Here is a 17,702-nt window from a genome sequence, read left to right on the forward strand (position 1 = left end):
TTTTTACTGCATTTTTTTTTTTTTTTACAGGAACATACTGAGTAGCATTCTTCTAAAAATGAAAATTTGTTTGTCAGAAAGTCAAATACAAAGCAATGAGAAAGCCAGCTCCTTACCACCTCTGTAAATCGAGCTAGTCGCTAGATAGCAATAATATTGTCAGAAATGCACGTCTGCTACATGCAGACAGGAGCACTCTCCCAGAATCTTAAGCTTCTGCTCGGCTCTGCTAATGAATCATTAAAGCAATGGTTGGGACTTCCAGTCAGTCAATCAATACATTTAAACACATTAGTATGGATTTCAAAATGTTATTTGGTTTTCATTTGTACCTATTTTTAGTAATATCAACTTTAATATCAGCAGATTAATAGGCATATAATTCTTTTCTTTCTCTCTTTTTTGCCATATTTTTCAAGTAACCTATATTTGACAACAACATAATAAATCAGGAAATTGTGTTTTTGGTGTGCCACCCCTATGAAAAGAAATCCGGATGCGCCCCTGGTAGCAGGAGCAGGCTGCTATTCCTGGAGCTGGGTGTGTTTTTCCAGTCGCACAGAGGAGAGAGGGCTGAGAGTGTCCTCGTGTCAGGCTCGTTCATTTCCCGCGTTACAAATACTAAAAGTGGATACATTGCACACAACGGTAAGTTGCCTCTTCCTTGAACGTGGCTGGGTATTTACAGAGGGTTAACGGTTCCTGAGTTGATGTACTCTCGACGTTTCTTCTGGTCTCCCACGGGAAAAAAGACCCTTCAGAATAAAGCTTTTCGAGGAAGAAATGGCAAATTTAGCATATGTACAATACAAAATACCTTACAAAAGACATCTGTGCATTACAGGGATTGAATGTCACACACTGCAGGAGACTCTTTAGCTAGGCGGCGTAAACAGGAAAGGAGCTCTGTTTAAAGCTCCTTTCCTGTCAGTGAGCCGATGATTTTTTTCATTTAGTTGCTAAAAAAAGCAAAATAAAAAAGAGTAATTTTTAAAGTGACTTTTAAAAATGTCCTCTTGTGTCAGCCAACCAGTTGAAACCTTTATAACCACACACACAACGTTCAGCTATTTGTTGATTGAATGCAATGAGAGCAGTCTAGGCTAGCCTGCATGTGTCTAGTTGTTTTACTGTCTTGCTGAAACTGAAGCGCTGTAACTGTGATACAAATGTGAAGTAAAATGGACTAATTTGCCATCGCTTGTTTACAGCAGTGGCTCCTGCACTGCAGCAGTTCATGCAATATCAGTAAGATTTCAGTTGCAGCTGGCTGGTGTCACGAGCTATTTACGTTGACATGCCATTCATCCAGCTAAAAATAATCATACACATTCACTGGCTCTTTTAAAATGTCATTGCAACAACCTACTGCAGTCAGTAGCTAACAATACAAACCAGCTGCCAGACTCCAGGCCAGTGAACTCTTGCTTTACACATGTGGGAAATGATTTAGGACCTCCTTCCTTCTTGAACGTATGCAGATACATTTTTGTTATAAGCTTCCTGAGTGCTGCTGTCTTCTTGACCCTACTCCAGCTGGGCTCGAGTTCATCAGGCTCCAGATAAACATGTCCTCATCGTATGCTGCAACAATAGCAGCGCTGATTACAACAAACTCTTTTAATCCACCCATCAAAACCAGGACCCACACCACTTCTAACACAGCACGGACTCGTAAGCCTAGCCAGGACCACTGCTGCCCTCAAACTGTACAGAAGAATGCTGTTTCACCTGAGCCTCAGGGGATTTACGATGAGCAACAGGAGAATCCTGCTGACTATTGCATAGGTAGGTAAGACCCCGACCCTGAAATCCAGCCCCGCTGGTTGAGATCTTCAATTTTAACATCTGCTGCGTGTTTCATTGTAGGTGGTTACTACCCTGTAGAGATTGGAGACATTTTTGTTGACCGTTACCAAGTTGTTAAAAAGTTGGGATGGGGTCATTTCTCTACTGTGTGGCTCTGCTGGGATATGGTGTAAGTACAGGTTTGGCCCATTTGACTTTTTACACAACAATTATCAATATGATCCAGTAACTCACTGACATAATTGTTTGCATGCAGGAAAGGGCAATTTGTGGCTCTGAAGGTGGTGAAGAGTGCTCAAACATTCACAGAGACGGCACTGGATGAGATCAAACTTCTGAAATGCGTCAGTGTGGTCACATTGCTGTCAGATTCAAGTCATTTTGGAGTGCTCTTAAAACACTCGTGTAACACAACTGGCTTAGGGTTAGGCTTAGTCTGGCCACGAGCAGAAGTCTTAGTAATCAGCGTGTTTAATGGTGCAATGAACTGCAAAGGTTTTCTGCAATTATTTTGTTAGTTTATTTCCATCACTGTGGAGTCACAATAATGTCACCACGTTATGAAATCATGTGTCCTCTTCATTTTTAGTTTTTTTTGTTTAATACATACTTGTTTAATCATCAGGTAAGAGACAGTGACCCCAAAGATCCTAAACGAGACAGCATAGTCCAGCTCATTGATGACTTCAGGGTGACTGGAATGAATGGAGAGCGTATCCTTTATAAAGATGGTCGATCACAATTATCTGCTCCCCAACTTGTAGTATTTCATTAGAGTGGTGCAGATCTTGTAAGTGTATTCTGGCTTACCCAGGGTATAATATTCAGGGTTTGCAGTATAAAAGCAGGTCCTTAATTGCTCAACAGATGTGTGCATGGTTCTGGAGGTTCTTGGGCACCAGCTGCTGAGGTGGATCATCAAATCTAACTACACAGGCCTCCCTCTTCCCTGCGTTAAGAGCATCCTCAGACAGGTTTTGTGTAATCCTTTATTCCAACCTTTGAAATGGTCCCCTGTCTATGACCACTATTTGAGGTTTTTCTGTAAACAGATGATCTTCTGTTTTTGCCTATGTCAGTGATTTGATTACGGTTCCTTCTCACAGGTTCTTCAGGGTTTAGATTACTTGCACACTAAATGCAAGATCATTCACACAGACATCAAGCCAGAAAACATCCTTCTGAGAGTGGATGAGGTTTATGTTCAAAAGCTCGCGGCCAACACCAAGCTGTGGCAGATGCCCACGTCTCCTGTATTCACCAGCACCTCAGGTTAGCGATGCTGTGCTATTAATCACATCGGGTTGAGATTAGCCTACATACAACTCAGTTATATATGTGTCTCGGGAAGTACCTTAACTGCTGTTCACATTTGTGCCTTTGTCCCCTCCTGATGTTTTTCCATTTGCCAGTGAACACAGTTTCCAGAGAAAAACAGGTGTGCAATATGAAATATATTCCTCTGATATTATTATCTTATTAATACATTTTTATTCAGCTCTAATCTTATTATGACCTTTACTTTTATACTTTGACTTACTTAGAGTTCGTCCAACTTACTCAGAAAGCTGACTGGGGTTTTCCACACTCTTGGGGAGTGGGTAAGATGGAGCTGGTGTTTTGCTTTTATACTGATGCATCTTATAAGCACCTACATCTTTGTCAAACTGTGTAACAACTGGTCTTCTGTACAAGCACACTGCACTGAGACTTCTATTCACAGTGACTGGATATGTTCAAATTTATGTTATATATGTTGTTTTTTATCAGCAGTTGCTGAGTTGCTGAGCAGTTGTGGCCTCTTTACCTCAGTCAGAAAATATGCTCTGCCTATTTTTGCATTTGTAACATTCATATAATCAATAATTATGGCATTCATATTGCAGCATTTTTTTCTTACTACCCACTCAGGTGTGTGTAACTTTTACAGAGAGTTTGGGCAGAGATCTCTTGTAGAGATCGGAGAGCACGTTATATGTGTTCATTCTACTGTATTTTTCTTCCTTTTGCATCCTAAAGAGACGCTAGAAAGAGGAGTTGGCAATATATGTACTGCATTTATAAAAAGTAACTTTGTAAACTCCTATACGCAGTGGAGTACAGACAAGTAAAGAGCAGGTTATCATGTATTTAGAGAGTACAGCTCCTATGGTGTATTACTTATGGTATATATTCTACAGTAAGCAACTTACTGTGACTATCAGCAATGCTGAAACAGTAAGCAGAGACAACTGGTGATTTTGATGTCCTTCCAACAGCCGCTGTTGTGGTTTCACCACAGCTTGTTGTCAGCAACCTGCTCTAAATCATATGGATTAATGTCAAAACTTTATGATTCACTGCTGAGGTATGAAATATAAAAACAATACTAAATATGTCCACTGTTGTCTGCACACTAAAGTACTAATAGAATATGAAACATCACTTGTAGTTGCATTATTCTGCATTATGGCTGGAACTCACAAAGCAGACATGGATTTGTGATAAATCACTAAGCACATTTCTTATTAGTTTCTTCAGTCCATACTCTCTGCTGATTGTTTCCCATGTATGACTGTGCCCTACAGTCCAGCAGGATTTCCAGAAGTCCAATTAAGCGACTGACGAGGAAAGACAGAAGCCGACGAGGCAAGCCCGACGTGTCTGTTTCTGATGTCGGTGCTACCTCTAGCACCCATGGCTCCACTTGTCACTCTAAGCTAACAGGTTCTAACATCACTGTAAGAAGACAGACTCTGCTGTTGGAAGACCGATTGAATTTAGGTGCGCACAGCCTCAGAGACTCCTTCTGCTCGTGTCCAGACCTCAGCACAGATGCTGCTGTCTCTGGATCCAGATCATTGTTATTACATCAGACTGCAGATAGAGATTCTCTTCTACCTTCACCATCATGTCCACAAGGTGAGTCTAAGAAGATTTCTTGGAGGGAAAGTAACTCAAAAGCCAACAGTTTGTTCCTCTTTTTGTGGAAACTTGCATTTTGGCTCAAATCTGTACTTTGGGCTGTGTGTTTACATAAACTGAAAGGCTTCATGGATCGTAAGTAGTAAAAGTACAGGGTGGGCCATTTATATGGATACACCGTAATAAAATGGGAATGGTTGGTGATATTAAAGTCCTGTTTGTGGCACATTAGTGTATGTGAGGGGGCAAACTCCTCAAGATGGGTGGTGACCATGGTGGCCATTTAGAAGTCGGCCATCTTGGATACAACTTTTGTTTTTTCAATAGGAAGAGGGCCATGTGACACATCAAACTTATTGGTAATGTCACAAGAAAAACAATGGTGTGCTTGGTTTCAACGTAACTTTATTCTTTCATGAGTTATTTACAAGTTTCTCTTTGTTCACAGCCATTGACATGTTGAAGAGGTTAACACGTGAGGAGTGGATCGAAATTGTGTTGATATCTGGTGAACGCAGTAACCGGGTCATTGTAGCAGATTTCAATGCAAGACACCCTACGAGACCACCCATCTCCCATGCTACAGTTAGCAAACTGCTTGCTAAGTTTCGTGAAACTGGTTCAGTGTTGGATTTGCCAAAATGTCGATGCAAGAAAACTGTCACTAATGAAGAAACATCAGTGGCTGTCCTAGCTTCATTCAGCAAGGTCCCACAGCGTAGCACTCGCCGCATGTCACTGGTGAGTGGCATTAGTCGAACATCCCTTCGGCGGATATTAGCTACTCACAAATGGCACCCTTACAAACTCCAGCTACTGCAGCATCTCAACGAGGATGACCCAGATCGGTGCACAGAATTTGCAGAATGGGCAAAACAAAAATTGGAACAGGACCCTCAGTTCACGCAGAAGATTTTGTTCAGTGATGAGGCAAACTTTTATGTGAATGGTGAAGTTAACAAACAAAACCACCGCTATTGGTCTGACACTAACCCACATTGGATGGATCCCTCCAAGACTGTTGGAACAACAAAAGTGATGGTTTGGTGTGGTATATGGGGTACAACGATAGTGGGTCCATTCTTCATCAATGGAAACCTCATATTTGAAATTGCTACATGATGATATGTTTCCCTCTTTATGCACTGAAGCTGGCACGTTCCCTGAGTTTTTCCAGCAAGATGGTGCACCACCACATTATGGGTGCCAGGTCCGAGCATTCCTAGATGAACAGTTTCCTGGAAAGTGGATTGGTCGTCGTGGGCCAGTTGAATGGCCCCCAAGGTCTCCCGATCTGACCCCCTTAGACTTTTTCTTTGGGGTCATCTGAAGGCAGTTGTCTATGATGTGAAGATACGAGATGTGCAGCACCTGAAACTACGGATACTGGATGTCTGTGCTGGCATTTCTCCTGCGGTGTTGCTATCAGTGTGTGAAGAGTGGGAGAAGAGGGTTGCATTGACAATCCAATACAATGGGCAGCACATTGAACACATTTTATAAGTGGTCAGAAACTTGTAAATAACTCATGAAAGAATAAAGTTACGTTGAAACCAAGCACACCATTGTTTTTCTTGTGACATTACCAATAGGTTTGATGTGTCACATGGCCCTCTTCCAATTGAAAAAAACAAAAGTTGTATCCAAGATGGCCAACTTCTAAATGACCACCATGGTCACCACCCATCTTGAGGAGTTTGCCCCCTCACATATACTAATGTGCCACAAACAGGACTTTAATATCACCAACCATTCCCATTTTATTACGGTGTATCCATATAAATGGCCCACCCTGTACTTTCTTAGCTGTCATGTTGTTTTATGTACTTAAGGCACCAGTGACTCAGATGTTATTCTGGACCTACTGAAGCCTCACAATGCTGACAAAATCCTCATCAAGATTGCTGATCTTGGCAATGCCTGCTGGGTGGTGAGTGAATTTATTTTTATTATGGAATATGTTTCTGTTTGTTTTTGATTTCTAGAGAAATCTGAATTCCAGATCACACGGTTGTTGCCTTTAGGAGTTTAGAGTTGAGTTGGTCTATGTCATACCATAAATTCAGCTGCAACTGCCCAGGGCTGGCTTTATTAAACCTTTAAGTATTTGATATTGTAGTATTATTCCCACATTTAGTCAAAACACACTCAGAACTTATGAAACAGTGTGCAGTTTGTTTCAAAATGGCCACACGAGTGCATTAAAAATGCTTCTTAGTCATCATCATGATACAATGCGGCAGGTGCACAGCATGAGAGCCATATTTACGGTGCCCTGTGGTGAAAACACAGCTGCCATATGTAGCTTAAGAGAGGCGTATGTAGCAATCTTGTGCAGATCATTACAACTGATGGTTTCCATTTTATTTGTCAGAGTCAGAAAAATAGATCAAGATGCTATTTTCTATGGTAACATTTTAAAAACATGCAATTAACATAAAAATAATTCTGAAGCCTATTATGGTATTTATCCCTGCTGTCAATGAAATGTTTATAGAATAATTATAATCTTTAAGGGTTCTGAATATAAACATATAGCCACAGTGTCACAAGACTATTTTTTTAAATGATATTTGTCAGGGCCTCAGGCGGATTGGATTCAATCGCAGACCTCTTGACTAAAAGTTTTAACAAGTTTATTTACAGCACAAACAAACAAAAATGTCAAAGTTCAGGGTGAATGTTAGAGAAACTCAGGAACAGGATCACTTGCAGGTGCATGGATCCAAAGGGCACGAACCAGGATTAGTCAGAAATCAACATGTCCAATATTCTCAGTTTCAGGTTTTCTTCTTCAGACACAACAACTTAGAACTATTTTACTAGCTGTGCCATTTGACTTTAATATGAAATGTTCTCAAAATTCAACAGCACAAAATGTTGAAAAATAAAAAGTTTTCCACTACAGTAGATTAAAATCTGACTTTAAAAAACAGTCTGCTTTTTCTACTTTTCTGCTGAGTGTTATCAGCAGTGCGGCACCCCTCCTTTATGCACATCTGCAAATCTTTGTACATGGATGGAGGCAACTCCCTTACATTTACTGAGCTCAGCAATTGACTGAGAGTTAATTAATGTGTGAAAATGACTCGGCTCGCTACATTCTGTACAGCATCGTTGATCACCGGTTCTAAGTTGTGATAAAACAAATGACGGTGAGGTTAGGATTGATTTAATCACTCAGGAATGTGGCTGTTTCTCTCTCTCTCAGCCCATCATAACCCTATACAGGAAGGTTGTGGTGGGGAGGTAATAATAATATATTAGAGCAAAGAACATATAGACCAGAGTAGAGGGTAAGTCCCCAAATCTCCAAAGCAAATCCCACCCTGGCTGTACGTATGGCACTGTGCGCAAACTCTGGAAGTACTAAAACCTCTCTACCCTTTGAACGAACTCTAATAACTTGGGTCATTCATGAACTTTTACTCCTATTATTTGATCAAATTATGTTTATAACAAAATACAATAATAAAGACATGCTCATCAACCTCAGTTTCACTCTGTGTTCAATGCCAGTCAGTAAATGTTAGCATGCTAATATATTAAATTCCAGTTGTTCCTAAGAATAGTTATTTATCATAATTATTGAAATAATCTGGTCTGTCGTCATCATCATAACAGTGGCTTAGACAACCATGTGCATATAGATTAAGGGTCACAGGTCTTTAATTTGATATAGAGAGATTTTGTGCAGCCTTGTATGCAGCTCATCTATCTTGTTGACAGCACAAACACTTTACTGAAGACATCCAGACGTGTCAGTATCGTTCTGTGGAGGTCCTGATTGGTGCTGACTATGGCACACCCGCTGACATCTGGAGCACTGCCTGCATGGTGAGCTAAGTACCTGGATATAAGTGTAAAAGCAAAATAAAAAAATAAAAAAAAGAAGAAAGAAATGAAGGTCACACATCTCATTGACATTCATAGATTTGCAACAACCATTTTTATTTTCGTCCCTCTCTGTGTAGGCTTTTGAATTGGCCACAGGGGACTATTTGTTCGACCCACAGTCAGGAGCCACATTTTCTCGCGAGGAAGGTTTGTGGTGTACACAACATGTCTTTTGTCCTTGATTTATGTGCTTATAGTACGGTGTGTACTCATGTCCTTTCAGATCACATTGCCCACATCATTGAGCTACTGGGACCTCTTCCATCACAGTTTGCCCTCTCAGGGAGAAATTCCAAACGATATTTCAACTCTAAGGGTAATTTTGTGTCATTGTGTGATCACTTTGTTTGTTTTTTATTGTAGTTTATAATCATGAAGTCCCTTCATTCTTGGTGACTGACACAGAAAGTTTTACCTATTTAATTAATTCTCTTACGCAGTTCATCTTTTCCGTCCTAAAAGTGTTCTGGTCCGTTTTCCTTTTCTCCAGGACATCTGCGACACATCTCAAAGCTGAAACCATGGGGCCTGTTTGAGATCTTGCTGGACAAATATGAGTGGCCACGGGAGGAAGCTTTACAGTTCAGTTCCTTTCTCTTGACAATGTTGGAACTGCTGCCAGAGAAAAGAGCCACAGCTGCCCAGTGTCTAAATCACCCCTGGATTGCCTTGTAGACACACTGGCTTTGTGACATTTAGAACCCAGTGAACTATCTCTGTGATGGGATTTGGTCAGCGGTGGGAGTAGCCTGGTGCTGGCATCATGAGCACAGCTTTTGATAATGTTTATTAGCCTGACTTGGGTTGTTTGGTCTTTTGTTAGCTGTCTAAGTTAGGCAATGACCAAAGTACAATTTTGTCCTACAAGAAAAGTGCCTCAAACCAAGAGTACAATATCCTTAAGTTTTGATAACAGAACAGAAGATTTGTTTTATTTTTTCTTCTAAAAAAGCAAATGAAGAACCCCCCTTCTTTATACCCAAGTATTGAAATGGGAACAGTGTAAATCAGGATTTATGGTCTCGCAAATATGTCTGCGTACACGTTTCCATTTGGGCAGAGAGGGGAGAAGGGTTTTCACCCACCCCAGATGTGCTCCAGTGCAGTCCTCCAAGATCCTAACTGCACGTCGCTGGAAGCAGATGATGTAAGCAACTGCTGAATGCTGATTGGTAGACAAGTGGGCTGGAAAAGAGAAGGGAGCAACAGCAGAGTTCACCAGGAACAGGAGATAAAAACTTCAAAGATCAAAAAATGCATAATGAAAAGCACAGAGAGTGGCTACAGTGGACATGTTTCATTGCTTTTACTACTCTGTTTCACTTCACCTTTTTGTATGTTGTAACTTTGCTTATCTCTGTGGCTGGTTGATGGAAAAACAACAACAGAGTGACCCACAGACCAGTTGTACCACATATTTGTATACTGCCTCCATCTGGCAACAGAGCTCTCTGCAGGCAGATGGGCAGTCCCTGAACCAGAGTAGACAACAAATGCTACCTCTGCTAGATCATAAATCCCACTTAAGTCTGAGGTGTAAAAGGGGTATCTTCACACAGCTCATGTATCAAATTAAAATTATGACATTTATGAAATGTAAATGAGATAATTACCCACTAAGAATATCAGGGCAAACACCTACAAATGATAAAAGTGATTTAATCAACACACATATTTAACCCTAATAAATGATGAAATGCTATGCACAACAAACAGTGCACCCTGTTTTTGTCAAGACTGAGCAAGTGTGAGTGTGCTGACTGTTGAGATTAGGTCTGCTGTACATTCCTTGCATGCTCACAGCACAGCTCTGAGTAGGGGGTTGGATGGAAGAGGAGGGAGGAGTTAGCCTCATGTAAACGTAGGCATATGTCCGCCTGTTAGGAAACCAACAGATTTTCCTCTAGCGGCAGGGGAAGCGAGAAGAGAGCTGAGAGCGAGCCTGCCTGCACACGTAAGTCTTCTATTCTTCTGTTCCCTGGGATTGTAATAAAAAGTAAGATTTTAAGAATGCAACAGGGTTTTTTTTCCTAAGAAGAATTAGTCCTGCAGTTGCTAAAGAAAAACCACTGCTCAGTCTGGTTTTAATTCATATTATGGACTGAAGAGTTTGCGAAATATTATTGTGAAATAGTGTTGTGAAACTGTGGGCCATCAAAGGTAGTTCCTGTAACTGACGCGGGTTTCAGCCATGCAAAACCAAAAAAGCATTTCACATCTTCCCTTTTTACCAGTTTTGTTGTGCCTTCTCTGTTTTTGCTCCAGTGGAGTTTGAATTCAGGTAGATAGTAGGAAAAGCATGCAACTTCATGCAGCTGTTCATCTGCACAATGATAAACATGCATGTGTGTGTTTATGCAGCCTTTCTAAAATTCCATTTTATTTTCTGAGCCTGTTCTTACATGTTCAGAAGAAGCCAAAGTAAAGGTTAAAGTCCCAAAGCTCTGCCTTTTGTGACACAGCTCTTAACCCCCGGCCAGTTGCCATGCAACTAAAACTCCAAATCAAAAGGAATTACTTCAACAGCCAATGGTCTCTCACAGTTGCATTATTAGTGCAAGGTAGAGTTGTTTCCAGCCATGCTTTTCACTGCTTTCCCACAGAAGCAGCTCTTGTTTAGAATTCTGGCTGTGCTCCCCCTCCCCACACACACCCTTTTCTTACCCATTTTATCTGTGCTGGAGAAATCTAAACAGACTAATTGCTCCTGAGAGGAGGAAGGTTCACACAAAGCACTGTGTGGTGTGCTTTCAACTGTTTATTGGAGTTGATATTAAATGATATCCTTCAGAGATATCATCATATTGAGTTTCGTGTGGGTGTTCATCTTGGACACGGCAGCGGCGGTAACAGCAGCTGATAGTGAAGGAGCAACTGTACACTGCATAAATACCCATCTCATTAACCCAACACAAAGGGAAAGGTAGGGCGAGAGGAGACAGGAGAGGAGCTTTCATTTATCTCATGCAGATTTGCCGTTATTGCACCCTGTCTGGGGTTCATTTATCATTGTCCTTTTCCATAATATAGCACTATACACCATACCTGCACTGAACTGATATTTTTACAATCTGGTTGCAGCATGTGGCTGACTCTTCTCTACAGCTGCACGGGTGGAGCAGCTCTTCTGTATGCTCTGTACAGATGGCTGATTCCCACTGCTGTTCAGTATCATGGAGGACTGGCGCTATTGTGGCACGACATGATTGTGGAGCGAATGCTGGACACACTGACCCAGTCCACACGTCCTCAGGTGCACCATCCACAAACACTCACCTCTCACAGTGTCAACCATCACATACTATGTCGATGTGATTTAGTTTAACAGTGTATAGAAAAGGTATGGCAGAACTAAGATGGGGGAAAAAAGCAAAACATGTTAAAGTCTGATGTCTTGTACATTTTGGAAAACATAGTGACCACTCGCAGTTAGGCTACAACAGCAAAGGTTCACACTGGGCTCCATTCATGTCAGGTAAGGACAGAAATCTGAAGGTTAGTGGATACAGGCTCACCAAAACTGGAAAGCAAACAGCTGAAGAAATGATTGTGAACAATAAACTGTAAAAATATAACTTTAGCAAAGTCTGTGTCACCCACCAAGAATATAGCATACCAGATTCATGGCAATAAATCTACTAGACAAACAGTAATGTCAGGCAATCTGCAAAGTCATTTGTTCCACACAGTAAAAACTACTTTTCACTGAAATTGTCAAAACTTACCTGTGTGCTTTGTTCCAGTTTCTTATGCTTCTCTGATGTTTTCCTTCACCCAGACTTTGGACTGGGTGAAGGACAACGAGCACATAGCCAAGATAACAAAGGAGTGGCTTCAGGACTGCTCTCTGAAAGTCCTTGAGTAACCCAGCCAAAGCCTGGACTTGAACATCTCTAAAGAGATCTGAAAATGGCTGTGCACTGACACTCCCCATCCACCCTGATACAGCTTGTGAGCTTCTGCAAAGAAGAATATGAGAAACTGCCTGAAAATGGACGTGTTGTCATAAAATCAAGGGCATTTTCACACCCATAGTTTGTTTATGCTGGTCCATATCAGTTGATGAATTTGAGTTTTTTCCCATGGTTTGGTTTGTTTTCACACAGAAAAAATGTAAGTGAACTACAAGTGAACCTAAATGTGTCACTACAAACCACATGAGAGCGTTCAGTTTGCTTATTGGCCAGATGTGTCCTTGGGGGGACTATTGGAGAACTATTACAAATTGGAGAACACAGAGAATTTACATTTATTTCACGGCTAGTTGCTAGTCTGTACAGACCTTTGCACATCTATAATACCCTGTCACATCCCAGAATACAAAGTATACATGGCTACGGTAAATTTTTTAGTTTAAACTTGCAGTTTAAAGTGGGTGGTTTGTTTTGGATCAAGGCTTGGATCACGTTCACACCCTAAATGAGCAACACCAGTACATTTGCACATGAGACCACCTACACCAATGTGTCTCGGTGTGGTTGTTTTGGTCTAAACCTGAGTGTGACTACGATATTCTGTACAGTACTGTATACTATACATCCACACAAACCGGAAAAGGGGGATAACGAAACGATTCGATTTAAACAGACTAAACACCACAGGTGTGAAAACACACTAATTAATAATTTAATGAAAACCAAATGACCCTAAAGACACAATTACTTTTAATATCATTTTTTAGTTGTGTATTGGGCTTAGTGTATGCAATAGACTCAAAGGATACTTTATTAAGTATTATAAAGAATAGTCAGAAAGTAGTAGGTCAGATGGCCAGACTGCGTTGAGCCAATAGGAAGACAACAGTGTGTCAACATGCAGAGACTCATTCCTGCAAGGTATCCATAAGAGCATTGGTGATAGGATCACATGATAGGATTATACAGTTGCTGCAGATTTGTTGGCCGCACATCCATGATGCAATCTCCTGTTCAACTAAGGAGCTTGGAAATAAATCTTAAAGATGTCCTATTGGAACGGGTGATAGTGGGGGCCGTTTGAGTATAGAAAATTCATTGTCAAGTTTAATAAACCAGTTTGAAAGGATTGGAGCACTGCAGCCTCCCTGAAAATATTCCTGTAGACTGTGGTGTTTAAAAGATTCTTATTCGGTACAAAAGGGCAAAGGTGTGCCCAGAGAGAATATTGCCCAAACGATTACACCACCACCAGCAGCTGCCTAAACCCTTGATATAAGAAAGGATGGACTTATACTTCTGTATTATTTACACTAAATTCTGGCCCCACTATCTGAATGTCGCAGCAAAAATTGAGACTCACTAGATCAGTCACCATTTTTACAATCTTCTATTTCCAGTTTTGGTGAGCCTGTGTGAATTGTAGCCTCAGTTTCCCAAAAGGAGTGGCGCCTGGTGTGGTCTTCTGTTATTGTAGCCAATCTGCTTCAGGTTTGGATATATGGGTTCAGAAATGCTCTCATACATACCTTGTGGGAATGAGTCTCTGCAAGTTGACACACTGTTGTCTTCCGATTGACTCAAAGCAGTCTGGCCATCTGACCTACTACTGGTACTGTATCATCAAAGCATTTTCTCTCACAAAACTGCCACTCAATGAATATTTTCTCTTTTTCTGACCATTCTTTATAAACTTTATATATGCTTGTGTGTGGAAAATCCCAGCAGATCTACAGTTTCTGAAACACTCAGACTAGCCCATCTGTCACCAACAATTATGCCACAGTAAAGTCACTTAAATCACCCTTCTTCCCCAGTCAGTTTGATCTAAATGCCTAAATGTATTGAATTGCTGCTATGGAATTTGGTGGTTAGATATTTGTAGTGATGGCCCGCTTGAAGCTGACGCTCCGGAGCGTGTGTCGAAAAAAACCAACACACTGGTTCAGAAGCACTGTGTCGAGGCTTGCTTCGTTTGGCAAAAGTCACGTGACCAGTGACGTCCGAAGCTTCATTACGCACGTAATCGCTTCGGTACCTGATTCAAATGGAACGAAGTGAATCATTTGCGGGATTTGTGGAGTGTTTTGATGGTGGCAGATAGCGAACCACTGATCATTCTACTGAGAGATTTGGTTCTGTTGTGTGGGAGTATTTTGAGTTTATTTTGGTCGGTGGGTTTTCCAGCTTTGTGTTCTGGCTATTTGCTTTTGTTTTGTGCGTCTTTATTTTATCTGAAAACGGGACAAACTTAAAATGTAAAAAATCTGCTTTTCATAATGTAAATATCATTAAATAACTTCCATTTGACTCGTAACATTTAATGTTATAAAAAGATGTATTTTATTTAAAAAAAATAATCTTAAAATGTTAGTCTACAAAATGTGCAGCAATTTAATTTATTTATTCTCTTTAGCTGATAGTTTGTGGAGCCATAACTGCATCTCTACCAGTTTTTCTGCACTCCAGCCTCTTCTGTGCCATGTGAAGGGATTTTCCTTAAGGCAGGAGAAATTATCTTAACGAAAAGGAACAGGTTCAGCCATCGCACAGTGGAACAAATTCTCTTCTTGAATAAAAATGAAAAAGGGTTACCTTAAATGCATCATGTTTTTAATTTGCAAGTTCATAAGCATTTCCCTTTCCATTTCACAATCAATTCTACCCCCAGGTCAAAAATACGTATAGGAAAATTTTCCTAATATAATATTATTTATAAATATACCCGTCTAGAGATTAAATGCATAAGTACATGGAGGCAGGACCTCACAGCAGAAGCATACTGCATAATGTGCATTATTATATGCATGTTATATGTAACGTGGTATTTTTCAATTATTGTATTTACCAACATCAAGAAGTCACAAGAAAAGAAAGACCACACCATGGTGCATGTTCAAACAAAGAAAGTTTACTGGTCAAAATAATTTATTAAACAAATAAACTACATTTTTTAACACCAAAAAATACGCGTTCAAAGCAACACAACAGCAGCCCAATATGAGACAGAGTTCCACTCTGTATGTGGAAGCAGTTGGTTTTATTTTGTGGATTCAAGCTGCTCTTCATATTTTTGGCCACCAGATGTCACCAGAGAGGACTGTGTTGAAAAGCTTCGAGTAATGAACCGTTTTTCAATACAAGCTTCAGTGCTTCAGAAAGCTTCATTTGGCCATCACTAGATATTTGCATTAAAAAGCAGTTGAACAGGTGCACCTAAAATATTGTCCAGTGTTTTACAGAGCTTTAGAGCTGAAGCCCAAAAATATGCAAGTAACTCTCCATTCTTTAGCAGACAGCTGTATTAAGGGTCCTGATGGCCCAGTATATTGTGTGTTTGCTCTAATAAAAGTGTAAGGCGACTTAGAAAGGGTGCAGCCTATACGGCACAGCTTAATGAGCTAATGTGAGACAGCTGTGCTGGCTGGAGCGGCTCCTGGGAGTGATTGGTTGATGGGGATCAGGTGTGCAGCGGGAAGAAACCCTGCTTAGGTTGGACTAAAACCTAAGCTGGCTTTCTGAAGTCTGTTTTAATGTAATAACAAGAAACAACACAAGCACAATTTCCCCTTTAACAATATTTTCATAAGAGGGAAAATATCATTTGATTCTGTCTCATGTTGAAAAAATGAGTATCTAGCTCTTATTTATAGTGTGCAGACCACAATTTTCTCTTGTTGGACATCTATGAAATGTGTGAAACACTGGAACCACAATCATAACATGAGAAGTGATTAACAAAACTATATCCATATGTGTTTAAAATTCAACCGTCAGTTGAACCATATCTGTGCCAATCCAAGTATTGTCTGTTATAAGTATTTAATAACTCAGTGATGCTCATAAACTCTTATTGAGGGTTTTATTAAGTGGTGCTTTTTCTCCCCCTGCATCTAACTCCAGCGACTCCTACATGCAGTACAGAAGAACGCCACTAGAGGAGACCCTCGCAGCGTGGTGAAAGCCATCGACAACTTCTGCAGACAGAAGGAGTGGGCCATGAATGTCGGGGATGAGAAAGGTACTGACTTTCTAATGATGTGCTCAATGAGTAAAATCAGTTCCTTATTCGATTTAACTATATATTTTTAATATTGTTTCTTTTTGTTTTGTCATAGGCTGCATTCTTGACTCAGTGGTGTCTGAAGTGAATCCAGTCACTGTGTTAGAGCTGGGAACCTACTGTGGCTACTCTACGGTGCGCATCGCCAGCCTTCTTCCTCCACACGCCAAGCTCATCACTCTTGAATTTAACCCAGACTATGCCAAAATTGCTCGTCAGGTTATTGCTTGGGCAGGACTAGAGGATAAGGTAATGAGGAGCTCTAAAAAGAAATTGATTTCCATAGGGTCAGATTGCAATATCCCTTTTTAATTTTTATTTTCTATTTACTTATTTTTTTAATAGATCCAGTTAGTTGAAGGCCCATCTGGTGAGTGGATCCCCAAAATGAAGGAGCAGTTCGGGGTGAAAACATTTGATTTGGTTTTCTTGGATCACTGGAAAGATCGCTACCTTCCTGACACAAAGCTGCTAGAGGCAAGTCGGTTAGACTCATCCTATACTCATTAAAGTCTTTGCTTTTTCTGCCATGACTCCAATTTTGCCTTTCTTATTTTTTGAATCAGGACTGTGGCCTCCTAAGGAAAGGCAGTATCTTGCTGGCAGACAACGTCATCTGCCCTGGAACCCCTGATTACCTTGAGTATGTTCGAAACAGCCCGAGATACAAAAGCCAGTACTTCAAATCTCATCTGGAGTACACCAAAGTGGAGGATGGCTTGGAGAAATCTGTTTTCTTAGGGTAGTTTTAAAGGGGGAAAAGAACCCCTATTTACACAGGTACTAGTAGACCTCAGACTTTCAGAGTCTTGGGTTTGCAGACTCTGCAAGTGAGGAGGAGAATCTGTTTTGCTTTTTTTAAATGTCATAAAAACTGAAATTAAAAGTGACGTGTAAAAGAAAAGCTGTGTTGTGAGCTTTAATTTTCACTGTATGAAGACTTGATGCACTCTTCGAGATGTCCATACTGATACAGTAGATGGTAGTAATGATACATTCAGTCTTCTAATTTACAGGTGAGCTGCAAACTGATCTGGCAGCTGCATTTTTTTTCCCAGAGCATCAACTCAAATCAATAATAAATCTAATCCAGCTGCATTCTGTGGTGCAGAAAC

The 17,702-nt window shown here is 40.6% G+C and overlaps 2 protein-coding genes across 3 annotated transcripts; both read left to right on the forward strand.

Annotated features, from left to right (window-relative positions):
* The first annotated feature begins 489 nt into the window (after positions 1-489).
* On the forward strand, positions 490-10,315 carry LOC100693513 (SRSF protein kinase 3). Of its 2 annotated transcripts, none has more exons than XM_025907459.1 (15): positions 490-648; positions 1,643-1,788; positions 1,870-1,978; positions 2,066-2,153; positions 2,435-2,522; positions 2,677-2,783; positions 2,916-3,081; positions 3,222-3,247; positions 3,354-3,410; positions 4,377-4,710; positions 6,546-6,643; positions 8,443-8,550; positions 8,688-8,757; positions 8,834-8,926; positions 9,101-10,315. In XM_025907459.1, exons 3-15 carry the CDS (start codon positions 1,974-1,976, stop codon positions 9,283-9,285), a joined length of 1,425 nt encoding a protein of 474 aa, XP_025763244.1. In that variant the 5' UTR covers positions 490-648; positions 1,643-1,788; positions 1,870-1,973; the 3' UTR covers positions 9,286-10,315. The 2 variants fall into 2 exon arrangements, with proteins under 2 accessions (XP_025763244.1, XP_003442672.2); XM_003442624.4 differs by having other exon boundaries at positions 491-648; positions 1,537-1,788.
* Positions 10,316-10,416: 101 nt separating this feature from the next.
* comtb (catechol-O-methyltransferase b) lies at positions 10,417-17,491 on the forward strand. The gene is made up of 6 exons (XM_003442623.5): positions 10,417-10,564; positions 11,692-11,863; positions 16,428-16,545; positions 16,643-16,836; positions 16,933-17,064; positions 17,154-17,491. Exons 2-6 carry the CDS (start codon positions 11,693-11,695, stop codon positions 17,331-17,333), a joined length of 795 nt encoding a protein of 264 aa, XP_003442671.1. The 5' UTR covers positions 10,417-10,564; position 11,692; the 3' UTR covers positions 17,334-17,491.
* Positions 17,492-17,702: the final 211 nt, after the last annotated feature.

Source organism: Oreochromis niloticus, linkage group LG5, assembly GCF_001858045.2.
Source record: "Oreochromis niloticus isolate F11D_XX linkage group LG5, O_niloticus_UMD_NMBU, whole genome shotgun sequence".
In the NCBI taxonomy this organism is placed as follows: Eukaryota; Metazoa; Chordata; class Actinopteri; order Cichliformes; family Cichlidae; genus Oreochromis; species Oreochromis niloticus.